At 41.6% G+C, this 27,035-nt stretch overlaps 1 protein-coding gene across 1 annotated transcript; it reads right to left on the bottom strand.

The window, feature by feature from the left end:
- Window positions 1-528: 528 nt before the first annotated feature.
- On the bottom strand, window positions 529-27,035 carry OPN5 (opsin 5). Its single transcript, XM_032650159.1, has 6 exons — window positions 26,906-27,035; window positions 22,971-23,090; window positions 19,518-19,688; window positions 15,875-16,209; window positions 4,525-4,766; window positions 529-592 (listed from the first exon to the last, which is right to left on the bottom strand). Exons 1-6 carry the CDS (start codon window positions 27,033-27,035, stop codon window positions 529-531), a joined length of 1,062 nt encoding a protein of 353 aa, XP_032506050.1.

Genomic DNA, 27,035 nt, shown 5'->3' with positions numbered 1-27,035 from the left:
GTGGCATCACTACCATTAGGGTGTGACCCTCTGTCCGCACGAGAAGAGAGAGGCTTCAAGAATCAGGAGCATCTCCCGGTCAAAGAGCCTGTGGTCCGACACCCTGCCCCCATGATCACCCACCTAAATGAGCCCCAGAAACGGCCTCACTGGCCCTACATTAAGAAATAATAATGATGATGTAATGAAATTAAATATGCCCTAATAAATAAAACTTTTAAACATTTTTCTTAATACCTCAGACTTCACACTATGTACCATGACCATAGGTTTTAAAATAGAATTAAAAAGAAAAAAATTCCAGGGAGGCTCACTCTAGTAATATTCCTTGAAGTGGTAACCTATCATCTAGTTTCCATTTGGCCACTGGAATTTCCTAGCAAATCTTGGCCTAAAGAAAAAGAGGGAGAGGGTACGAAATATAAAAATATAATATCAAGATAAAAGTGTGGTCACAATCAAACGTTTACAGCAGTGAAGAAGCAAATAAGTGAATCATTGTGTCCATGAGTAATGCCATGTCCAACTTCATACCTCTTGATGGATTTCCAGCACAGCAGAAGACTTCCTGACTGTGGTTACCGTGTGCAGCCTGGATATAGGAGAAGAAAGATGCAATTTAATATATATATAATACACTATATATGTACATACACACACAGATACATACACAAAGACATATATGTATAGCATGTCAAACTTGAGTACCATGAAGATTATATGCACAAAACTTGAATTAGAAAGAGTTGGAAAATAATAATTCAATTTAGAATATTCAAAGTCAAGAAATTCCTTGGGCAGAGCTTTCCAAAAACAAGCCACTGGTTTAGAGCACATTTCCTGTGCCCTAGTGCGTTTCCTGTCCTCTAGGACAAAATTCTCTGCACACCAACCTACCACTCAGTTGGGCCCTGTGACTCACCCAACTAATGTGGTCAGAGGAGGCTTGATTACAAGCAATGCCAGAGTCTGGGGCTTTGTTCTTCTTTGTTCTTTATCTTTACTAAAATACTAGGAATGTGGAATGCCTCAGGCCTTCACTATGCACCACCAGCTCTTTTGAACATTTCTATTCCACCTAAGATTGGCCTTGCATCTGAAGTCTGGGTCACCTGTCACTGGTGATGGGTGGCCTCATTGGTCTTGAGGTAGATGGGGTAAAAGGCCTATGACTCCACGTGCTGCAATGTCAATGTCTTCCTTTCCCAGACTCTGGTTCGCTGGCTTTCAACCATGGCTGTGTATGTGAATCATCTGGGAGAGATAACCAACCAAACAACCGATGCTCAGGTCTAATCCAGACCAATTAAATCCAAATTTCTGCAGATGGGGTCCAGAGAGCGGTATTTTTTCAAATTTCCCTGCGTGTCTCTAATACACAGCCAGGGTGCGGAAACACTGTTTACAAAATATGGGAGACTACTTCCGGATAATATAGTGTAGTGAATAATAAAACTTCAAAAAGGGCTCTTGGCCACATTTTTTTCCTTCAGTTCATCAGCTTCTACCCAAATCTCAGGGGACTCAATTCAAGGGGGGAAAAAATGAGTTAACTTTTAATGAACCGTTAAAGTTACTCAAAATTTATTTCAACAATCTCATATTCAAACACATTAGCTTTTTTATTTGAATTCAAACTATTTCCCAAGAGGGTCTCCCATTATGCGTAGTACATTTCAGAGCTCAGAAAATGAAAGACCAAGGATAAAATGAATCCAGTTTAATTCAATTGAATTGTTCTGGTAGTACATTAACCACTCTGAACTGGCTTCCTATGACTACACCTCACTCTATGGACCTCCACATTACCTATTTTCTTAGCTTTTTGATAGCAGCAAAGATAAATACGGTTCTTCTTGTTTGTCTGTCTTCTTTGGAAAGCTAAAAAGTGGCCACTGCTCAGCCTTCTGGCTCTCCCCCAAAATAGATCCTTCTAGAATCTGCAACTCATCACACCTTTTCAACATTTCTTCTCTGAAGATGCTTCAACCTCTAGAATCCAAGGCCTCCACCCTGCTTCATCACCACCGCCTGCTTTTTCCACCAAAAGCTGAAGCTCTGGAGTAAGGAAGCAGCCCTTGCTTTCGTTAGGCAAAGCAATTGCTCTGTTTCATATAAATGGCTAATCGGAGCAGGTGAACCGAATTGTCCCTTGCCTGACTGATTTTTCCAAAGCTTTGTGGCCCTAAGTCATTTTCTTCCACATAATTTTTTTTCTCTTTGTATTGTGGAGTGTTGAATATTTACGTGCTACTCACACTTGTGAGCAAATATACAGAACACAGAGTCAGTCTGAAGCCAAATTATCAGGTGAGTGAAATTTGTCTTCAGTCATTCCTGCCAAATTCCCATCTCCTTCAGATGAAAAAGTGCCTCACTATTTTCTCCCTCAGCTGCTCCATTACAAGTGTTCTCCCTACCTGCATTCATAATAGAGTTGTGGTTTTTTGTTTGTTTTTTTTGTGTGTGGTACACGGGCCTCTCACTGTTGTGGCCTCTCCCGCTGTGGAGCACAGGTTCCGGACGCGCAGGCTCAGCGGCCATGGCTCACGGGCCCAGCCGCTCCGCGGCTTGTGAGATCTTCCCGGACCGGGAAACGAACCCGTGTCCCCTGCATCGGCAGACAGACTCTCAACCACTGCGCCACCAGGGAAGCCCCATAATAGAGTATTAATAGCTGATAAGGGCAAAGTGTTATTACGTCCAAAATAGATGCATTTTAGCATTTGAATTTAGCTAGTCAATTCAACAGAGATGGTAATAACCACCAACAATGTGGAAAAAAGAACACTAACAGTTGTCACCTAGCCCTTTTCACCTGGGCATTTTGTGTAATTATTACGGCTTGGAAGATGGGCTTTGCCCTCAGCTCATCCCAGTCCTAGGCTCTGAGTGGTTCATTTTCCCAAAGATATAGAGCTACTGTAAACAGCAAAATCGACGTTAAACTCTGGTCTCCTACCTCCAAGTTGTGTGTTTCTTCCCCTGGACCACAGCAACAGCGACAGCACTACCTTTCATTTTGTGCCTGTTTTATCTTTTTTTTTTGCTGCTGCTGTACCGACATGCTGAGGAAACTCAAGGTCAAGAGATTTGTCACTTGCCCGAGCACGGTGAAAGAACAAGGTCAAAACCCACATCTTCTCTCACTTCGGAGTGGCATGGACATATATACACTACCAAACGTAAGGTAGATAGCTAGTGGGAAGCAGCCGCATAGCACAGGGAGATCAGCTCGGTGCTTTGTGACCACCTAGAGGGGTGGGATAGGGAGGGTGGGAGGGAGACGCAAGCGGGAAGAGATATGGGAACATATGTATATGTACAACTGATTCACTTTGTTACAAAGCTGAAACTAACACACCACTGTAAAGCAATTATACTCCAATAAAGATGTTTAAAAAAAAAAAACCCACATCTTCTCATAGTTAATTCTACCTTTTCCTCTGTTCCCTACTTACTCAAGGAAAATAGCATTGAAAAATATCTAGACTTCAAGTGAGTAAGAATTAAGGGGCCGTTCAATACCCCTCACCTCAGACCAGGAACTTGGTGCCTGTTCCACATTCTACTAAGACTGTCCCTGAGTGGATACAGAACACGACCAATCACCCTCCACTCTTGACTCACCCTGAGCCTTTCGGGTCTTTAGGAAAAATGGTGCTGGATCCCCAAACTCACGTGTTCATTGTGTAGCAGAAGATGTAAAACAGGACATCAAAATCACAAAATGTGGGGGAAGGAAGTATAAAAATGTAGATCTTTTTATTCTGTTTAATTTTTTATTATCCTATGGCAGGGATCTTTTCAGAAAATGGGATAATTAAAAGCAACACAGTAGTCATAGCATAAAATGGTGATAAGCGCTAACATTAAAACTGTAGATCTTTTAGAATGTGTTTGAACTCGAATGAAGATCAGTTTAAAGCAAGTAGATATAGTTATGGGTCAACATGCTTGAGTTTTGAAACCCAGCAGACCTTCACCTTGCTTGAACCTCCATTTCCTCAACTGACAAAGAGAAGAAATAATATGGGTCTTGCTGTGAAAATAAAGAAACTGGCAGAGAGTAAAAACGTCATCTCCCCTTCTCCCCTTCCTTTGCCTGTCCAAATCCTATATCTTAGCTAATGGTAGAAATGTCCCAAACAAGAGAATCTTTTCTGTTGTGAAAACCTAATTTTGGATCAATGCCATGTGGCACAGTAACTCTTGGAGTGAAGTGGATTTGGTTCCACATAAGAGCGATACAGGGTGGATGTTCAAATGGTCATGCCTCCGTATCTTGGCTGCTCTACAACAAAAAGCAGAATCACTTTTCCCGCCCTCTACTCCTGTTGTCCAACTCCTATATATCTGATTACTTGATTTCAGGAATTCTGGTGAACAGAAAGTAAAATCCTCCTAGCAGTAATCCTAAGTGATGAGCTCTAACCCTAAGAAGGCAGCACTCCCAGTGGCTTGAACCCCACGGGATTTTGAAACAAAGAGGGTATCACTCATTTGCAGCTTCAGAAATTTTACCTGAAGTCTTCCAAAGATTTCTTCTTGGTGGCCTTCAAGCCACCAGTTTGGCAACAGGCAAATTTGTAATCGATGACCTGGTAAATGATGGGGTTGTACACTGCTGCTGATTTTGCCAGGAGGGTTGGCACCACGGAGAGTTGTATGGGGATGGAGTCCGGCCTTCCAAAAGCTGACCACACGGAGACCACTGCGTAAGGAATCCAGGCGATCAGGAAGCCAGCACAAATCAACATCGCTACCTGGTAAGGGAAAGCGACAGAGAACAAAATCGAGGTACTTGGTGGAAACGATGGGTGTGGGGGAGAGGATCAGGCAGCCTATTTACACCCAAAAAAGTCTGTCTAACATGTGTTCATTTATCTTGCCAGTAGGAATCATTTCATATGGATCTCTGAGATGTTCAGCCAGAAGAAGTTATGACAATTCTTATCCCATTCACCACATCTTATCCGTTCTCCACTCCAGAATTTGAATGTACCCAAAGACCCGAAGTTTAACCCTATAAAAGGTGTCAGATTGTGCCTACGTGGAGCAGGAAAATCATGCTAAAAGGACATCTGTGAGCCGGAAATTTCCAGACTTCTCAACCCACATTCATTTAAAAACTAGATGGAGAATATGTACACCTTGATGAAATTTTAAATCGCCCTCATTTGCCTCAGGAGACTTAGAAACTCTGCCTTTGTTTGAAATTCTAATAGGAAGCTTCTTCAGAGATTTCTATGAAATGTAATTTCCTTTGGCTCAAGTTTGAGGCTCAGATGGTGGAAATTCACTAGCTACAAAGCAAAAGGGAGTCATCGAGCTTGAACCAAAGTGACACAGTTGTATAAAATGAGACTTTTCCAGAAAGTGCTTTTCTCTCTCACCAAATTATATTTACCTTTAGAAGCCTCTTAACTTTCAGACCAAAGAATAGTTAGAGATAGGGTTCGAAGCACCCTGACTAGTTTCTCACCATCTGCCATTCAGTCTCTTTAAGAATGTAGTCTGGGACTTCCCTGGTGGCACAGTGGTTAAGAATCCACCTGCCAAGGCAGGGGACACGGGTTTGAGCCCTGGTCCAGGAAGATCCCACATGCCGCAGAGCAACTAAACCCGTGCACCACAACTACTGAGCCCACGTGCCACAACTACTGAAGCCCGTGTGCCTAGAGCCTGTTCTCCCCAACAAGAGAAGCCACCGCAGTGAGAAGCCCGCGCACCGCAACGAAGAGTAGCCCCCGCTCGCCGCGACTAGAGAGAGCCCGCGTGCAGCAACGAAGACCTAACGCAGCCAAAAATAAATAAATAAATAAATTTATTTTGAAAAAAAGAATGTAGTCTGACCCTATAGATTATCCCACTTGAATTCAACAAATCTTTTTTTAGCAAGTGCTTTGCGTGAGACACTGTGTAAGTGCTCTGGAGACACCCGCACACCTCCGTGCCTGGGTTGTATCCCTCGGGAGCACAAACAACTACGTGACAAAGCTGAACATGGTTTAAGTGCCAGCTCAGAGGAAGACAAAATTACCTGCTATGGAGCAAAGTAAGAACAGTCTCAGGAGGAATGTGACGTATAACCTACCCACTGGCAAATGGAAATAAAGGCGAGTGAGACCAGCACAAGCAAAGGTAGAGACAGGTATGTGTGAGGTTTGTATAGGGACTAGTAAGCAATTCACTTTGATGTATGAGAAAGCAACTAAGGGAGACGAGCCTGGAAAGAAAGATAACATCCACGTATTCAGGGTTCTGTATAACATATTACTGAGCTTGCCCTTAATTCCATATGCCTGAAAGCACCAGTAGGTTTTTGAGCAGGAGACACAGGAGAGTCCCGTTTAGGAAGATTAACCTGTAAAATAAAATGCAGCTGGGAGAAATCGGAGGCAGAAAAGTCATTGTTTATTCATTCAACCAGCAAGCGTGACTGAGCATCTCCTACGTGTTTGTGTTGAGGATAAAGGAATGAACAAAGCAGACACCGTGCCGGCACACCTAGACTTTCCATTCCGAGCAGGTTTGTTTAGGCGACTGTATGAACAAGAAACAAAAGGGGTCTTAATTAGAGTACCGAGATTTGCAAAGGAAGTCCAAGCTTCCAGTTTTCTTTTAAATGCGAGCTATTTTAAGCCCAGGTTGAGAGAGCGTGAACTCACTTCAAAGCATCCTTAATACCATTATCTACTAGATTCTTTTTTCAGTAAGATAAATAATGAAACTGTATTCAGATTTGCCCTCTGTGTGATGAAGATCTGGTGTTGTTTGTTTGTGTTTATTTTCCTCTTCCCAGTATACCTTTGGATAGCATTGCCAGCAACCCTTCTGCCCTGTATACTCTTATGGAGTTGGCATCTCAGCAATCACAAGACCAAGTCTGACCAGAGGACTGCATGCCCCTGGCTACAATCCTAGGGGCGGGGTTGGACACATGACTAGAACGAGCATAGTCAGACCCACCCTGGGATTTTATAAAGGCAGTTTTAGGAAAAGTCAGCCTTCCTTTTGAGTTACCTAAAGGCCTGGGAGGATGAGAGGCTGGAGATACCTGAGGCCAGGAGCCACTTCCTTTCACAGCCCCCATCCCCTAATTTAAGAAGTAAAATGTAAATTAACAGCTCCCAGCCTCAAGGTCAGCAACATCAAGCGGGTGTGGAGGATGAGACACCAAATATTTTATTAATAGTAGCTAAAGCAACAATAGTTGCACATACTGGATTGTGTTTGAAATTCAATTGGAAGAGTTCTTCCCGTAACAAAGTCATTTGTGTGAATGTGCATTTGAATATTCTTTTGTGGGAACAGAGCTATTGCATGCGGGAAATGGTCCGGACCCCTCAGTCTACTTGATCTGTGGCACAGCCTGCCAGTAGGGTGTGCTTGCCCTGGGAACCCCGTATGTGAGGGCTGTGTCAAGAAGGAAGCGTGAGAAATGTACCTGAAAGTCTCAGATTCAAAAGTTCTACCCCCAAAAGTTCAAGGATCATCTTTAACTATTAACTGCAGCAGAGAAAAACCTCAACAGTAACCATTTTGCTCCATTTTGCAAGTAGAGAATCTAAATCCCAAAGAGGTGAATCAAATGAGCCCAGATCTCCTGCACGTCCTCAAGTCCCGAGTTAGGGTCCTGAGCTAAACTTCTCACCTGCGCTCAGCAGTTATAGAGGAGGCCTGATGCACACATGCAGCTCTCCTGCCTACTTGCCTTTCCATCTTTCTGCAGAAGCTTACCCAGGAGAAACAGCATTTAGTTTGGTCTGTGTGACTTTTGTTTGTAAATGGAGTGGATGCCTCAAAGCTCACAGCGAGGGTCGTATTTTTTTCTAAATCCTCAAATAAACAATAACGATATAAATAAAGCTTGCTCTAGCCGATGTCTGGGAACTTAACATAGCTCCATCCTTTCTCCTTTGGTGTGAGTCATAAGATGATTTCACAGTATCTCAAAAGCTGTTTTCTGTGTTGCTGCCAAAGTCATTGACAAAAAATAGATTAGCACTTAGTCCATACTATTTTCTACATTTTACATATTTTCTCTTTTTATGGGAGTGTATAATGGGGAACACTAAGGACTTAAAACATTTGCATTTTCTTATCCTTTTTAAAAGGACAGAAGAGAATTAAAATATACCAAGGTTTTTAAATACATAGCAAATGAATCTAAGTGGTTTTTCTGGGATTAGAATAAAGCTAGATACTTCAAATTGAATGACTAGAAATCAAGTTTAATGCAGAAAGAGGGATAAAAGCTTAGATCTCAAAGTACTGCATAATGTTACTCATGTTTTTGAAGTGAATACGAAGTTAATATGAGGCACAGTCATTTTCTACAAGCTTCTCATGTTAAAGTCCACAAAATATTAAACTTTGAAATATTAAAGCTATTTTGAAGAGAGACTACAAAACTTTGCAAAACTTTCATGTGACATTCAGTTTTCCCAAAACTTTCTACTCAAGTTGGAGCACGTTTAATCTTCCCATCACTCTGTCCTTCACTTTCCACATTTCTAAGTGTGTCGTCATTTCTATTTTCCAAAATTTCTCTCCCAGACATCCTTAAACCAATTCTAATACAGGCACCTGTACCCATCAATTTCTTCTAAGTTGTTTATTTTTTTAACTGCTTCATTTTTATCGCTGCCTTTTGGTTCACTGGAAAAGGAATAAAACTTCAAATTCTTAAACTAGACAGTTTTTGTGGGAGGAAATTCATAGAATACGTGTTTAGCTTCTACAAAAGACTCACACGTCTGCAACCCTGCTGATTTTTTAAAATATCTTGCTGCAGAGGACCAAGAAATACTGGTACGTTTCAGCTACACGGTTCAAGCTGGCATCAAGCGTCACGTAAGCCATACTGCCCACAATGGATCAATTCCAGTGAATTAACCAATTAAAGCAAGAATAGACTAGGGATGAAGAAGTTCTATAAGCCGCTGCCTCTGGGCCCAATACATCTGAACCATTACAGCAGAGAAGTTTTCCAAAAAGGGAAGTCCTATCTCGTCTGTGTGCAGAGGCAGCGTGGAATAGTGGGGAAGTCTGACATGGAGATATTCAGGTTTGGATTCCAATCTTGCTTCAGTTCCACTGACCACTGTAAGGGAGACAGAATCTCTCTCTCAGATCTGCCCCTTCAGTTCCTTCCACCAGGCTCCTTTGCCCAGATACAAGTAAGACTTCAGCCAACATTTGAAGCTGCCTGCCACCTTGGATAATGAAATAGATAAGGAGAGGACTGGATGTGGAAGTGAAGGCTTAAAATCAGAGCCAAAGAGATGGAATAAATTCCCCACCAATGATGAGGCTGAATCACACTCCAGAACCAGCTAGACTACTGATAATAGAGATATTTCAGTGGCTGGGATGAGATAAGGTCACAAGGAGAGAGATCACCACATCTGTGCATTGAGAGACAGGGCAGGAGAGGGTCCCGCCTGCCTACAGAGAGCGTACATTTGGCAGGAACACAGGCAGGATCAGATTTGGTTTTTCTCTCTTGGCTCTAGCCAGCAAGTATACGGATTTGTTCCCAACTAGAGGGGAAAACGGTAATAAAAGTTGGCAATGCAATGATAAATGCCAATTGTAAGACTACGACCCTCCATGCGTGGGCAGCCTGTCATTGAGGGATGCTGCCAGTGACAAGGAGGAAGGTGGGGAGCTGGACAGCTGTGACCTACCTTCCTCGGCCCTCTGTTTCCTCATCTATATAGAAACAGGGGTAGCGATAGTTCGCTTTCACACCACCTTTAAGAAATTAAGTAATGTGACAACTCCAAACACGTCTAGTTTGAGTTTCCTCCTTCCTTCTATTTTACCAGCAGAATGACAACAAAGGCCAACTGTCTCAGACCCACCTTCATACACTGATGAAAAAATTTCTGAGAGCTTTGGTGCCCTGGTTGTGATCCGGCTAGGAAATATTAATTTATATTTTTTTAGAAAAGGAGTAGGGACCTCCCTGGTGGTGCAGTGGTTAAGAACCTGACTGCCAATGCAGGGGACACGGGTTTGAGCCCTGGTCAGGGAAGATCCCACATGCCAAGAAGCAGCTAAGCCCGGGCGCCACAACCACTGAGCCTGCACTCTAGAGCCCGCATGCCGCAACTACTGAGCCCGAGAGCCACAACTACTGAAGCCCACGTGCCTAGAGCCCGTGCCCCACAACAAGAGAAGCCACCGCAATGAGAAGCCTGCGCACCGCAACGAAGACCCAACACAGCCAAAAAATAAATTTAAAAAAAATTTTTAAAGGAGTGGAAGAAAAAGAAGAATTCTGCACTTCCCAGTTGCAGTTTTCTCAAATCTTAAAATACCACTACTCCACAAACAAGCGAAAGCTGTGATTGGAAGGAGAGGCTGCAAATTAGGTCATGTCACTCTATGCATCTGTGTTTTGAGTTGTAAGCAACAGAAATGGACGTTAGCTGAGTGAGACAGAAAAGGAATGCACTGGTTAGGACAGAGCATCACTGGGAATGCTCAACTGAGAATTGGGGCCAAGCAGACAGAAATGATACCCAAAAACTATGACCTGAGCAGGTTCTGATACACAAACTCCTGCTGCTGTAGCCGTGTCCTTGGGAGCAATCTCCCTGCCCTTCACCAGGTGTCACTAGTTTCTGAGACAGGCTACCATAGCTGGAGCCTAGGGTCATAGCTGCACTCTAGCCACAAGGGAATCTTGGAAAATCAATAACTTGTCTTGGCGTATCTTTTAAGTCAAGAGGCCATCTTTGCACAGAAACATTGTTTCTCCCCTGCTGCTCCCCAGCAAGACATAAAATGTTGACAATTTCTCAACATGGAAATTTCAGACCCGGAAAGGGTTTCAGCGACTGTCAGCCAAAACAAATGACAAATGTCAGCTTTGCGAGATTTCTCAGTGGGGAAGTGGCAAAACTGGCACTGAACTTTGAAATTCTTTCCTTCAAATATATCTGTATATGTTTGAGGCATTGTATTAGGTTCTGGGGACACAAAGTGAACAGAAAGATATGGCTGTTACCCCTGTGGGCCTTATTGACTAGTGGTAAAGACAGACATGGAACAAACAATCACAGAAGTAAGTAGGTAATTGTAAATTAACTAAAAATTGTGACAAGTTCTACAAGGCAAATGTAAAAGCGGCAATGAAACATTTTAATAGGAGGACTTGAATTCAATTTGGAGAACGCTTCTCTGGAAAGTAACACTGAAGCTAAGAACACGTAAGAAGAACCAGAGGAAAGCAATTAATAAATTGGTTCAAGAACACAGTTCTGCTTTCCCACTAACTGCTCTCAGAGTCCCCATGGGGGTTCTCTGCCTCTGAACCCCCAATGATAAATAACATTCAATGAGCAATGCTGGAGGGGAGTCTTTTGAAGGAAGCAGAGGTTTACGTTTATGAGTTTTAAAAAGGCTTCACAGTCAATGTGAAAGAACAGCAAAACAAAATGCCTCTGCAGGTATAAAACGGACAGAGGGCCTCAAGCTGGGGGTCAAGGGACCAGTGAACACTGATCAAGGTGATTAGGTTAACATAGTATATTCAATTATGTGTCATCCCAGTAATCCTGATTAAGCATCTAGCAGGTGTCGGGCCCTGGGGAACCAGAGCAAACAGCACTTGCCCTCATCCAGCTACTATCTTGCAAAAAGAGCCACGAAGATGTGTCATTCAGAAAAGTGGATATGCCAAGTACTCTGGTGGCCCATAGCAGAGGGACTTCAACAAAGCAGGAGGGATTGGGAAGGTTTCCTGGTAGAAATAAGAGAAATAAAGAGCAACCCAGGTGTCCACAGGATCTGGATACTAACTATAGGCCTGGGACATTGCAGGTGAGCTATGTGTCCTGAAAGAATAAATATGAAGTACCAAGATGCCCAGCATAGTCATATACGGAAAAATTAACTGAAACTTCTGGTATTTCCTTCCCGTTACTCCATCCACCTTCCCCCTCATCATGGCAGCAGCAAGATGTCCACTGCATTGGTATGAAGGTTTTCACAAGCAGAAATGTCGAAGAAGTAAAACATTCATTTCTCAACCTCTGAGTTTCAAAACAGAAATTCGAAACTTACAAGAGAGGAAATAGTTGAAATAGAGGGTTTCGAGTGTGACAAAAATGATTTTTGAGTATCTGCAGCCAGAGATGTGCAACACTAGAGGCATTAAGTGTACAGTGTGGACAGATTAAAGGGACGTACGTGGATACAGGAGCCCACAGTGCGTCAAGGGCCTACAGCCCAAAGGCAAGGGAGGACATCAGAGGAGCTGGTAACTGACCTTGAGAAGCTGTCCTGAAAATACTCCACTGAACCGAGCACAGGGGGCCAGGGAAGGGGTTGGGGGAACAATAGACTCTCAATGCCTTTGCACAAGCAGACAGCTTGTGCCTCACTTCCCAGGGTGCCAGCCAAGGTCTTGACATCCACCCAACGGGTTGCCAAAGAAGGATGGGGAAGTACCTGGAATTTCCAGTGAGCCTAAAGAGGCCTTACAGCTGAAACAAGAAAGATGCAAAGTGACCCATGACAATGGATGCCTGAGGCCAGAGGACACCTTAACTATCTCAGCAATACTAGGGTCAATAAACGACAACAACCAAACCAGATGCCCCCACCCACTGGTCCCGTGGAGTTATAAAGACCTCCCTGAACTTACACAGAGCCTAGGAAGAGGAGGAAAACCCAATTCAACTGAATTTACCCTGATTGGGTAATGTTGTTTGTTTTACAAGGTCAAATGCGGGCATAAAAATGAGATTATACTGAGTCATAGGAATACAAAGAGAAAGGGTTTTTTCTTTCCTTTTTCTTTTTTTTTTTTTTGGTTTCTGTAGCGTTTTTTTTGCTTTTGCACACCTCTGCAATTTCTGTAGTCTGTGAAATTTCAGCCTGCTATAAACGTCTAGCAAAACCATTTTTTAATTAATTAGAAGGAAATTACAATGTGGAAAAAGGTTTATAGCTGGAACATCAATTTTTAAGTTGACGAGGTCAGACTGGCAAAATGCAGGCCCAGATAATAACCTACCTAGAAATAATTAGAGTACACAAAGAAATGAATTATTTTGATCCCATAATCCAGTGAGGTGGCCTTTAATAAGCTTTTAGACCAGGACATTCTGAAGATCAGAAGCAACAGATGAACAAGCAAAGTGCCAATCCTGAGAGGTAGTTGAATGGAGGACAAGGCTTCTAACTACGAAAAGGCCCCTGAAGGTTTTTCTACTTATTTTTACTCACTACAAAAAAAATCAAAATTAACTAGTAATTGAAAATAGTTTAAATTTAGAACAGAATGTGCCACAATAGAAAGCTCTATTTTTCAAAGTAGGTTGAATTTTGACTTAAATATTTTGCACAAATGTCAATAATTAGAAGCAGTGTATGTTTAGGTTATTTTAATATAGGTTTTATATATACAAATGAAGCCAAGATGTAACATATAATATAGATAGCATGTATAATATAACGAGAATACATGTTAGAAGACACATATAAAGTAAAATCATACACATGTATGCCTACACTTTTCCTTTAACATTGCTTTGGTTAATCTGGTCTGGGTGAGCCTGACTATTTGGTCTACACAGTGCAGGGCAAGGAGAATGATAACACATCAAGTTTGGGATTGACATATACACACCACTATATTTAAAATAGGTAACCAACAAGGACTTACTGTATAGCACAAGGGACTCTGCTCAAAACTCTATAATCTAAATGGGAAAAGAATCTGAAAAAGAATCGATACATTTATATGTATAACTGAATCACTTTGCTCTATACCTGAAACAAACACAACATTGTTAATCAACTATACCCCAATATAAAATAAAATTTTTTAATAAAAACAAACAAAAAAACTACGCATCAAATTAAATGGTATATGCTGAGCTTCCCCGTGTATGTATAATGAGCTTTAGAAGCTCTGATTAACGAGCTGCCCACCCTCAAGAAATACACGAAGAACCAGATGCTAGGGTATTGGTAAAAGCTGGCTGTGAGTGGGCTGAGTTAAGGAGTTCAACTAACAGGAGAGAGGATGATGAGTGATTGCCTCAGAGAAACGGGAGAAGGGCCTCATGGGTAGGAGGACCCAGACTCACTGCTTAAGACCAGCCAAGCGTCTCAAGGCCAGTAACCTTGGGGGATGCGAAGAGGAGAGGACATCATATGACGTCTCGGCAGCTTCATGGCATGCCACACTACAGGACTGCAACTGAGATCACATACCCATGTGACAGTCATCATGTGGTTCCCTGGGCATACTTCCACGAACTATTGAACACAAACACTTTTAGCTCGGTTGCGTTCACCTAGTTCCTAGAACAGTACTTGGTACCAAATAGGATTTGGATGAAACGGAATCCACATTTAACTTGGATTGATTTATTGGCATTAGTTTGTTTTTTACATCACAGACAGGAGCTAAAGGAAGAGCTAGAAATGAAGAACTTAATTCATGATCCTGAATTTATGGAAATATTTTTCCTACATAACAGCCAATTGTAAGCTAGAAGTTGATCATGATTCCTGATGCTGCATATTTGTCCAGGTAGAACGGCTCCATTTTTAGGTGATCAGTATAGATTTAGAGTGGTGAAAACTTCAAACTTTCTTCTACTCAAATGTGGAGTTTAGGGAGTAAAGGAACCAGAACCTCTAAGCTCTCACTGGGCAACCAAGAGGTCCTTGCACAACATCTAAAAATCTGAAATTTGGAGAGAAAACTATTACTAGGACAAAAGTCCTGACTTAGTAGGTAAGGACTAATCCACCTGTGTTCTGGAGGGAACTGTGTTACTCCTGGTCCCTAAGGCCAGTGGTCTGTGTCCAGGGTAGGCTGTGAGGACACTGGAAGGTGGATATCAGTCAACATGATGGATTGGGACACCAGAAGAATGATTAGAACTTCAATCTACATTTATTTTTATCTTTCAAATATAAGATGGAAACTAGGGGGTGCTAATATTAAAAACTCAGTTTGAGAGTATGTGCTGAAAACTGTTTCCTCGATATAAGGGTGAAACGTGATGGAAGTGTAAAGGCCACTGCCTTAGCCCTTACCGGAACTCCTAAAAGTTAGAAGAGACATGAGGAATTATGATTTCTTTAACATCATCCATGCAGCCGTTGACAGGATAACATGTTTATCTCATTGAATCCCCACCACAACCCAGAGAGATAGATGTTACTGTCCCTGTTACACAAGTGAGGAAGTAGAGATTCAAAGAAGTTAAGTATCTATCTCTGGGTCACAAACCTGGCAAGCGTCGGTGATAGAATCCAAACTCTCATCCGTTTTCAAACTGTCTGCTCTTTTCCTTACACCACAATATCTGAAGAGCTGCCAACTCTGAGGCTAGCATTTGCCAAGGGCCCCAATGCTGCAGAAATTGCTCTTGTGTGAAGATGGGCTTCCCATAGGAAAGCAGACATGGTAAGCTCTTACTCTGTTAATGTCCCTAAATGTCCATCAAAGTCCATACAGGACGGTAAATACTGTGAGGCATTCTATGAATCATAAAAGTTATTACTCTTATTAGTGAAATAATTTTAAGAAGCAATGCTATTCAATAGAAAGAAAAAGCCCCCAGTAGATCCATTGTATAAATTCGGTAGCTATTAGACGTGTGTGTGTGTGTGTGTGTGTGTGTGTGTGTGTGTGTGTGTGTGTGTAAATGAGAGGAAGATAGAGACAGAGGGAAGAGATACTACAAAGGTTTAAATAAATAATAACAAAGTTCATAAGGACATAAACAGTGGACATTCGAAGTTCTCCCAGTCTCCAACATTCTCTGTCCTCTTTGCCCTATGAAGTTTTAACTGATTAGAAAACACGTTTGTAAATTACGACTGCAGTTACCTTGGTCAGTTTCATTTCCAGCACATGGCTACTAGGGATCCGACTGTCAAAATGAGCTACTTCTTTGGAGGAAGACTTAACCTTAGCAATGATCTTCACATAGGAGAACACGATCACAGCCGTTGGGAGCAAGAGGCAGAAGAAGAGGATGTTCAGGATGAAAATCTGGCCCCCTACTGAGGCCTGGGCCAACCACCAGTCCAGGGTACACGAGGTTCCGAAGGGCTCAGGTGCGTAGTCCCCCAGACCTACCAAGGGCATGGTGGTCCAAAAGGAAGCATAGGCCCAGATGACGGCCAGGCAGATGTAGGCGTGCTTTCTTTTCAGCCAAACCCCTGGAGGTGGAAGAATAGCATTAGCAGGATGTTATCTACCCTCCGCCCAGATACCTCCCTTCCATAGGTCAAATTCCACATCCAAAGAGTTAATCCATTGGATTCTGGGAGGAGTGGTCACAGTAACCGAAGCCGGAGGGAGAGCAGGGTGGAGGGAAGAGAGTTCCAGAGCTTGGGCCCTTTTTCCAAGAGAATAAAACTGGAAGTGATTTCACAGGGAAGGTTTTCTCTAGGCATCTGGGAGCCTTGGGAGGGGGAAGTGACAAAAGCTGGGGAGAGGTGGCAGTAAAAAAGATGAGAGGATGCTGAAGACAGTGGAAGATCTTGGGAAAACATCCGGAATGATCTTTGAGATCCTATCCAGGACAAGAGGCCAACTGGTAGAATATAAAGATGGAGCCCAAAAACGCATGTGTTAAGGGTTTATCTAAGGTAGAGTCCTTTGCGGGAGAAGTGATAAGACACTGCCCGTATCTTTAAAATATGCTTCTTCCTAAAAGCTCGTGTGCCTCTCACCTAAGCACTCGTGGAGTGGGTGTTGGTGCCACGGTCATGACTGTGTGGGGTGACGTTATGGGGTGACCCCACTGGGTGAGAGGAGATTTTGAATCTTCCAATGTTATTAATACGACAGTCACATTCACACAGCCATAGATGGAGAAGTGGGGAATCTAGGTAGATCATATCATGTTCTGCAAAAGAAATTCTGTGAAAATATTTCCAGTAAAACAACAACAAAAAAAAATGAGCTCTGTGTTTCAGCACTAGTTTCCATTCGCCGAAAGAGAATTCCAAGAGGCAGAAACAGTGCAGTCATTTAAGGAAAGCTGTAAAGCGCTAGTGATCATTTGCAAAAGTTCAATACAACCACCTAAGACAGGTCAGCCTGATCTAGGGCTTCAGCCTGCAGGGGAAATTACCTCCATACCGGTTATTGCCTGAAACCCAAAGGGCCAGAGAAGTAACCCCTAACTGCCTTGCTTCTTGGTAGCAGAGAAGAAATATCAAAACATGCTTAATAAAAGCCAAACGATTTCTTCAGCACAGACTCAAGGCCTGCCTCTGTTTAGTGTCATGTGAGGTCTGGGAAATCAGAAGGGCCTAATGCTTCTCATTTCTAGTATTTGACCCTCTTCATGTAACCTTTCCAGAGGTCAGTGTTCTTATCAGTAAAATGGAGAAAATAAAGATATACTGCTTACAGATTTTGGTACAGGTGAAATGAACAATGCCAGGCCTCCTTTGCAGACTATGAAGAACTGCACTAACACGAGTATTTACTCCTGTGTTTGTCTTATTTGGCGCTAAGAAGAAATATAACAGATTGTTTCCTTTGTCTCTATTTTTTCAAACATACGGTGCCATAAAATGCAAATTTCACAGACCCACCAGATAGGGGTAACAATTACGTAGCCACAATATCTGTCAGTTATCCATTATAATGGAGAAGACACTGGCACAAATAATTATATATATTTATAGGAATGTGCATAGGCATACGTAGAAGCATTTATGGTTAGGGTTACTTAGTGAGGTGTTTTATACTTACATTCGGTTATGGTGAAAGGCTGTCAAGTACAGGAGGGAGTAGATTAGTAGATTGGTTCTGTGATGCTCCAGCAGTCAGAACTAGGACCAATGGGTGGAGGTTACTGGGAGGCAGTTTTGTCTTAATATAAGGAATAACATTGTAACAATGAGAGCAGACCAATCAGAGAATGGGCTGCCTTGTGCAGTAGTAAGCTCCCCGTCACTGGTCACTGGAATTATTCAAGAAGAGGCCAAGTGGCTGTCTGTCAGGGATGCCTTAAAACAGTTTATCACATTACATGGGAAAAAGGTCTACATGTCCCCAAGCGACCTTCTAATTCCAGCATTCCAAGACACTGTGTGGAGTGTTTAATTGTGCGACAAATCAAATGATGAAACTAGACTATCGAGAATCAACCTTAGAAGAAGCTGGAAAAAATATATAGTTCCCATAGGAATTATGCCCTGCAATGATTCTGGGGATGGGCGGCACCATCTCTTTAACTGACCCAAAGCCTAGTCAGGAGAATATTTAAAAAGCAGAGACATCGAGGTTTAGTATTCCTCAAATATTCTCAGGAAATGGAACTTTTGCTTCTTTGTCTGTAAAATCTATATTTAAAATCTATTTTGATATGACCAAAAAATAAGTTTATAGAAAAATATTGAATCTGAAATCATCCAGCATAGTTATAATTGTATTTTTTGTATTTTATTGGAATTTTTGATTCAAGCTATTTCTATTGCAAGTTTTAAGCTGTTTAGAAAAAGATGCAATTTTTTTTTAAAGGTGAGCCTGGATGGTGCAGACATTGGGCCATGACCCTACCCCTGCCCTGACCCCCTGCATGTTTGTTTGTTTGTTTTTAATTTAGGACTGTAAACTTTTAAAATAGAAAGAGAAATTCCACCCCATTGAGAGTGTCACATCAACTTGATCCTTCCCATTTCAGGCTCCAGGCCACAGTCTGTCCCCATGGTCACAACAATCAAGCTGATTGAGATTAACAAACAAAGCAGCTGTGGTGGGAACCAATCTTATTCCCTGGTTACACCTGGTTCTCAGTATTAAATTTAAGGGGCCCAAATCCTTCTCTTTTGGGTTCAATAGATTTCCAGAGCCCCAAGAAGCCAAAGTACGAAAAGTTTATTTTTCACATGTAGAATCGTTTTATCGTTAAAGAAAAATCTTTAGCCTCTGAAAATTTGTTTATTGCTGGCTCGCCCCTGGCCAGTTCTCTTAGCTACTCATCTTTCTACCTACCAAGACCACAAAAAGAATGTTGGGTGGTATTTCTGTATGTGTGTCCTTTCCTGCAGGCACGGCTCTCTAACCTGGAGGAGAATTCCTCTTCTCTGCAGTCATAGGGATCCTGAGTGCTAAAGGAGAACCAGAACATCTTTCCATATAATTATATTTACTACTTGGGGAACCAGCTAAACATCTTGGACCCAACATCCTTTCAATGTATAAAATGCATTCTTTTGCTTGTATGGCATAACACGGTAAAAAGCTTACACACTTTAGACAGAAAAATGATACTTTTAAAAGCATCATAGCCAAACACCAGACATTCCTATAAAAGTAGTATTTAAAGAAACCTACATTGACACAGGTTCAAATCTTTAAACATAGGTTAGAACAAGATAAGCTATAAGTAGAAATACTCCTGGTCTCTGAGGTTATTCATAATCCTTATTACCTCTGGGTAAAACTTGTACCGCTTTGACAATCCACCTAGATTTGACTCTCAGGGAATAGAAACCTTCCTACTTACCATAAGATAAATAGCAGATTTTCAAGTACCGGTCCAGGCTGACAGCAGTCATGGTTATAAGACTTCCACAGCCGAAGAAAAATCCAGCCCATCCGTACCAGCGGCAGCCAATCCAGCCAAACACCCAGCGGTGACAGAAGCAAGAGATGATGGTGAACGGTTTGCCTACAACTAGAGTGCCAAGCAACTTGTCAAGGGAAGTTCCCTTCAGTTAAAATTTACCTCACCTACCTCAACTCGCTGTTGAGTTTTATCCCATGCAGACAACAGAGAGCTCTTTTTGGAAATATTAGGTCCAGTTTGTTTACAGCCAGACCCAGATTTCTGGCTTCATCAGTTCATTTTGTTTGTTTGTTTTTTTACTTTCTAGGAAGTAATCTTCTACTTTAATTCATGCCCTGCACCCGCCTTATCCAGCTGTGCATTCAATCTTCCCCCTCTTTGAAGGAAATGGCTGAGGAAGCTTTCCAAAATCTGTATCTGATCCATCTATCAAAAGAGGGCTCCCCAACCTTAATGCATTAGAAGAACCAAGTAACTGACATTGGCAGCCTGCAGGTGCCAGCCTTCCCCACCCCTCCCAGGTGTGCCCCGTACCTGGTACACTGTTAGTTCAGTCAATTAACACATATTTATTGGGTGCTTTTCTAAGTTAGACATACATCGCCTCTAGTGGTCTACACAGCTGGTCTCATACTCCAACTGGCTAGACTGGGCACCCTCATATCAGAGCTTCCCAGTCCTATTGGGTCTACACCCCACTGTCAGTGAGGAAACCCAGTGTAAAAGAATTAGTTTTTTGTTTAACAAATGAACTATTTAGTGCCCAGGATGCAACAAGGTGCCAGAGGACAAAGTGGAGATTAAGATTAACAGATTCATTTTTAATAGATAGAGGGGGCAAAAGAAACAAATAATTTGTAATATAAGATACAGTATGATGGACTGATGGGTCATGATGAGTTCCAGGAAGAAAAATGAAGCAGAGGAGGGAAATAGACAGAAATGGTTTTTTTATATCAGGAGATCAGGGAAGACCTCTCTGCACATGTGATGTTTAGGTAGATGCTAAATCAGTGGTTGAGGACTCGAGCAAACATCTAGAGGGAAAATATTCTAGGCAGGGGAGACAGCAAACTCAGAGCTTGGATTGAGTGTCTTGCTGGGTGGGTGCTAAAGACAGCAAAAAAGACAATTGAATGTGACTCCGATGAAGCAAAATTTGTGTCTGTTGTGCCTGGGATCCATCAGCAAAAGGTATTTTAGGCTTCTTTCTGGAGTGGAGCTTTTGATGAACCTATGGGATGTCATCTAGAACCTTCAGGATGCCAAAGGGTTTTGATGAACCTCTTGGAAAGATCTCTCCCTCCACCACTAGGTAGAATGGTTCTAAACCCAGCTGCACATTAAAATCACTGGAGGAGTTTTGTTTTGTTTTGCTTTGCTTTGCTTAATTTTAAATATCAGTGTCCAGAGCTCCAACCCCCAGATAATCTGATTTAATTTATCTGGATTTAATTTACCTGACTTCATTTATCTGGCTGGGCCGTCACAATATATTGGTTTTAGCTCCCCAGGTGATTCTAATACATATACATGATTGAGAGCCATTGATATTTAAACAATAAATATTAGTTGTATAGATGAAATACATCTGGTCTCTAGGATGTGTTTCTTCAAGGTGCTTATAATGGAATACAGTGAAGCAAGAAAAAAAAATTTTAAAGACATAAAAATGTTTAAGGTTTATTGGAAGGAAAAAATGTATTTAAGAGATAACCAGAGGTTGCAAAAAATGATCTGAGTTGATCAGAGAAAACTAACCCACGGCAGAAAATGCTTTCTGGTGAATTACTCTAAAGCTATATACAGAGTAATGAGGTGGTTTATGCAATTCTGCGGCAGACTTGCTTAGTTGAAAGCATTTTCAATGTATCTGACCAATTAAGGACATTTTTATTTAAGCCTAGTCTAATTCAGCCTTAAGCATCAGTCGGCTATAAGCGAAGGACGTGACTGAAATGGCAGGTTTCATTCAAGCATTTTACGTTCAGTACCAGTGAGAGAACCACTAGGGGGCAGCACGTTGAGCTGACCGGAGAGCCATCATTCATGTTGCGACACCGCCATCGCGTGTCCAAAATGAGAATGGCAGTCACTTTGCAGCCTCGCAAATTCTCTGAGGCGTATCGCGACTATTTTCACAGAAAGGGCCAGATATGTCACTTTCCTCTTAATGTGCATGTGTATTTCCCAAAAGAGGTCATGATACTTCAGTCTGTCCATACTGAGTAAAGCCTCCCCAAATAACCAAGATCATCCAAACTCAGTGAGAGGGCAGCACATCCATTGCTGTGTAATAAACAGTGACTCAGTAAGTAGACACATCACCAAGACTTGTTTTCAGAGATTGGCAGTGGCAGAAAAATCCACTTATGAAGAGAGAAACAAATACCGGGAAACGTTTTAGAAGGGATGCTTTGGATGAGACCCTGCTAAAATATTTCCAGTGGAAAGACGAGTTGATGTGTGCTATTCAAACTCAATTTCTCTAATTCTAGTAACTTAAAACCATAAAGTGGGGATCCAGAGGCATATTTGAGTGTATCTAGGCAACCCTGGAATTTCATAGGTGAATGTAAAGGGAAGTGACTGACCCCAAATTGTTCATATTTGTAAAAATGAATTACAGTTAAAGAGAAATTTTATTCCAATCCCTCCTTGCTGGGTTACCAGAGCGGCCAAAGAAGCAAGAAATAAACCAGTGGTTCAAAATTTTGGCTGCACATAAATTTACCTGGAAATTCTAATTTTAAATAACCTGATGCCCAGGTAACATTCTCAACTAATTAAAAGCAAAATTTCTGGGTATGAAACCCAGCTGTGAGTTGTTTTGGTTTTGGTTTTGGTTTTAAGTTCCCCAAGTGACTTTTTTGTGCAGCCAAGGTCAAGAATCACTGAACTAGAAGCTTCCTATACTTGCAGTCAGTCCCTAAGCCACACTTAAATATGTCATTACAAGGGCAACCCTTCCCCCTTCCTTGGCTCACTTTTCTGACCCATCATTTACCCTTAACACCTTACCCCCTTGATGTTTATTTTAACAGATTTCCCTAAGCGAGTGAGGGATGTAACAGAGCTCAAAACAGAGATCTAAATCCTGTCTGTAAGTTTCTGTTTTCTGAATCATTTAGCCCACTATACTGTGAGGTATCCAAAGTCTCATGTATCATTTCAAATTGTATCCTCAGCATCTAACATGCCCGGCACGTGGAATGGACTCCATCTGTGTTAAATGGATGATCTCTTTAGCCACACAACAGTCTGCTGGCTTACCACAAACACTGTAAAGATGATTTGTGAAAGGAGGAGCAAAAGAAGCTGGGGGCAGGGTGATCTGTGAGCCAGTGAGGCATTCAAACCCCCAAAGAAGAAATGGCGTGGCTGCGTTACCTGAAATCCCCAGATCACAGATGGCCAAATTGATAGTCATTATTTCCGCAGGTTTCAGCTTCTTTTTTCGTCTAGAAGACATATACAGGACATACCCATTTCCAAATGTGGACAGAATCCCTACAAGGAAAAATATAAATTTCCATCGTTAAAACTAGGATTTAGAGCTCACTCAGATATGAAACACTTCTCAATTTCAAAAAATGGACACCATAGATTTAGAGGGTAGCGAGAGGATTCTAAATAAAAATCTAAGTTAAGAAGATGAAATAAAAAGCATGAGTTGTGAGTGACAGGCGAGGGATGGTTTACCTCCAAAGGGATAGGAGTCAGGGATTGTCAAACGGCACTTACCCAGAAAAAGAACCACTAATTTCCCAGTGAAGCTCAGTAGGGTGTGGGAATCCCCATGGTCAGTTCTTGGACTAATCCCCAGGATGCAGCATCTCCTCAGCCATTTTTAGAGTATTAGCTTTATAGAACTCCTCCCCTCTGATGAGAAGGGTTAACCCCTTGGCTATCGATAAATTCTGAAGACAAAGTGACCCAAACCAAATGAGGTGCTTTCACTCTTCTTGTGGACTCCTGAGGGGGGACCAGCATTCAGGAGAAGCAGAGGCCAGATTAGGCTGGCATGACCCCCTGCAAGGACAGGGTCATCTCCTGGAGACACATCCAGGACTTTTTTGCATCCTGAGGACATGGACGCTGGATATCTGCCACTGCTACTGGACTCAGTATGAAGGGGAAGTGGGTGACAATTGATAACATGGACTCTCCCACTCCCACCAAAGGGAGAGAAAGTAGCTGTCAACCCACCAACCTACCAACAATGATATAAATGTGTTCCCACTTTTATATATCCTTTTATTAATGACTGGCTTTGACATTACAATGATACTGTTCAAAAGTTCTTACAAACCCAGTTTAAATCCAAAAAGACCCAATCCCTACTGACTTTAGTTAAGAAAAGAATACACCTACTTCCATAGCTTAACATGTAGAGTAGATTTCTTCAGGAATTCTTGCTTCATAGTGTAGCTGTGTATAAATGAGAATCTGGTACAGCTGCCTTTAGTAGTAAGGAATAAGGAGAGTATTAACAGGAGAAACCCAGATTTTTCTATCTTAACTTCTACTTCTCCACCACAATTCATTTAGGGGGGCAAGGGGGAAAAATGTGTGTTTCAGCTGATGGTATGAAACCACCAGGCATTAACTGCATTTGTGGTCTTAGGAAATTCTGAATCCCAGGAGTCAGTGCTGCCTCGTGGTCCATTAAAACCTCTTTCGCTTTCTTAAGACAGAGGAGGAAAAAAATAGAAGAGGTGGTGGAGATTCTAAACCAACTAAAATGAAACCCATGTCGCATTAAAGGAAACCAGCTAACAAGGCACACTGGGAAACTATAATGTGAAAACATGGCTAGAAAAATTATAAACACATGCCTTCTACTTTGTATCCAAAAAGATTAAAAAAAACAGTAACTATGCATATGATACACAAAGCTCATTAAACATCCTTTGTCTTTTTACTTCTCTTTTGAGAATATTGATTTTCTTATTTTTCCTTTCTTAAATTATCTTTACTAATGATTCATAAGGCTTCACCCAGTGCCCAAAGCTTAACAAAAAAATAGTCAACTCTCTGCAAGAGCTGCATGTTGATTATTCCCACAGGCAATCTCCCGTAGGGGAGTATGAGGAGAATGCAAACTTATTTTTAATGAGAGTTAAAGGAAAAGAAGATTAAGAAGGTAAAAGCTAAAGTGAGGGGGACATTTTTTGATGACCAAAATCCTGACTCTTCTATGAATACAAAAAATTTAAATCTCATATATAGACCGTTAATGAACTACGTATTTGTAGTAAAAGAGTAGAGGACGGAAATGGGTCTCTAGTTTATTTCTCCTCTATTCCAAACTCACATTATCTTTTCATCTTCCAGTTTTCCCTAAGACTTCTAGTATTTAAGAAAGCTCACCAAGAATGTCATTCCACTCTGGTTCCTTTAAAGGAATCTGGGCACATCCCCAGGAGGGAGGGAACCACACATAGCACCAAGCCCAAGACTGGGTCGAGGATGAGTCCAGCCCCCACCAGCTGACCCTGGCCTCATTCTGAATGAACGACTGCTCGGGAACATACATTTGGCCCCACCCCCGACTCCCTGAGTGATCTGAGCTCCCTTTGTTCCGGGACTCTTTTCGGACCCCTTTATCTGGTGCCTCTTCAGCACTCCCATTTGAATATGATTGTAGCTTTTCACCCCTTAATTGTCCTCCCTATTTTGTGTCATCTGGAGAAACATGTCAGGTTACAGATGCTACTTTGTAATTCATTCCTTGCAATTGATTGCGACAAATTCAATTTATAAGATGTCTATTTTTCTGTCTTTTCTGATCATTGAAAGTACTTATGTTTAATAAAAATTCAATGTGGATTTTACTACCAGGTAGTTCCTGTGCGGGGAGAGAGTAGTTTGCCCATTTTGTTCACTTCTGTATTCCCAGCAACTTAAACAGTGGCAAAGAATAGGCATTCGATATATATTTGTGTTTGAAAGGACATGGAGGTCCATTGATAAGAAAAAGTATTTAAATCAGTACCATATTAACTAATAACAAAGCCAAGGACCCAGGGAATCCCTTTGCAGTGGAATTTCTGATTCAATTTCATGGATTCCTTTTGCCTCAAGCACTGACCATAGAGGGGTCTCCAGACTTTTCTAATGAGTTTGGCTAATTTCAGGAGGTTAAATGAAAGTCTTAGCCCGTAATAAGTAGATGAGAAAGAGAGAGAGAGAAGGAGGGGGAGAGAAAGAGAGAAGGAGACAGAGAAAGCTTGACCCAACGACTGAAAAGATTAAAGGCAGACACACCTAAAGACATAACCCACCTGCACACTGGTTACCCAAATTTAAAACAGCGATTTTCAATGTAAGAAAAGTACTGTGGTTGAATCTAATTACCTAGACTAGTGCTGTCCAATAGAAATGTCATGGAAACCAGAAATGTGAGCCACATATGTATTTAAATTTTTTCTGGTCGTCATATTAAGCAAAGTAAAAATATTACTAAATTAATTTTGAGAATATATTTATTTAACCTAATAGGCCCCAAATGTTATAGGTTAGACATGTAGTCGATTGTTTAAAATTATTAATGAGCTATTTTACATGATTTTTTCTGGTCCTATGTTTTCAGTATCTGGTGTCTATTTAATACTACAGCACATCTCAATTTGGAAAAGTCACAGTTCAAGGACTCAGGAGCCACACGTGGCCACCACATTGGATACCAGAGCCTGGAAGCAGCTGTACCATGCTGTGGATCAGGCAGGAAAACTTTTGACCCTGAACTGACTTCCGTTTATTACTCATACATTTTTTTCAACTCTCATCAAAATTACTTAGTGATGCTATCACGGTGGGACCTGACTTTAGGTGAAGTAAACACAGTGTATCCATCCTGACTACAGCATTGGGACAGAGTCCTCTCCATTGTGAAAAGCAGAGGCTAAACTAGATGAGTTCTAAGGTCCATTCTGAGACTATACTCTTATCCTTATATCAAAAGTATTTTTCAAAAAGTAAAAGCATTCTATTTAAATAAGAGCTCATGATCATTAATTTTGTCATTCGGTAGACAAGCCTACTATCAAAGCAACCAAAATGAAATATAGTCTCAAGATAAATTATTTTGCTGTAAAACTTCTTTGGATTATCGAGGGAATATTTATCCCTAATAATAAAGATAATAGAGTCGTTTCTATGAAACATGTATGAACTCTGTGATCCCTCCCCTTCTTCCTGCTTCCTCCCGCTCTCCATCTCAAAATAGCCACTCAAGTGTTGGAATCTTTGTGCAAAATTAACATAGCAGCCCATGAATTTTCTAGATGCAGCCTTTGCACTGAAAAGGCAAGGAAACTTACCAATGATTATTAAGTAAAAGCCAGCCACTAAATCCGCTTCCCAGGAAAGTTTGGAAGCAAAGGGATCCCCCTCCCGAAGGTAGTACGGCAGGCGCTCATCCAGGGCCGGAGCCGTGTGGTTCAAAGCCAT

Source organism: Phocoena sinus, chromosome 11 (assembly GCF_008692025.1).
Source record: "Phocoena sinus isolate mPhoSin1 chromosome 11, mPhoSin1.pri, whole genome shotgun sequence".
Classification (NCBI taxonomy): domain Eukaryota; kingdom Metazoa; phylum Chordata; class Mammalia; order Artiodactyla; family Phocoenidae; genus Phocoena; species Phocoena sinus.
This window is presented reverse-complemented; position numbering and strand designations above follow the sequence as displayed.

What these genes read in the sequence shown, in the direction of transcription:
- OPN5 (XM_032650159.1), bottom strand. Translation starts at nt 27,035, where the DNA reads ATGGCTTTGAACCACACGGCTCCGGCCCTGGATGAGCGCCTGCCGTAC. An exon ending in CTGTGATCTGGGGATTTCAG is followed by an intron (nt 19,689 to 22,970) that starts GTAACGCAGCCA and finishes TTGGCACTCTAG; the next exon opens with TTGTAGGCAAACCGTTCACC. An exon ending in AATCTGCTATTTATCTTATG is followed by an intron (nt 16,210 to 19,517) that starts GTAAGTAGGAAG and finishes TTCCACCTCCAG; the next exon opens with GGGTTTGGCTGAAAAGAAAG.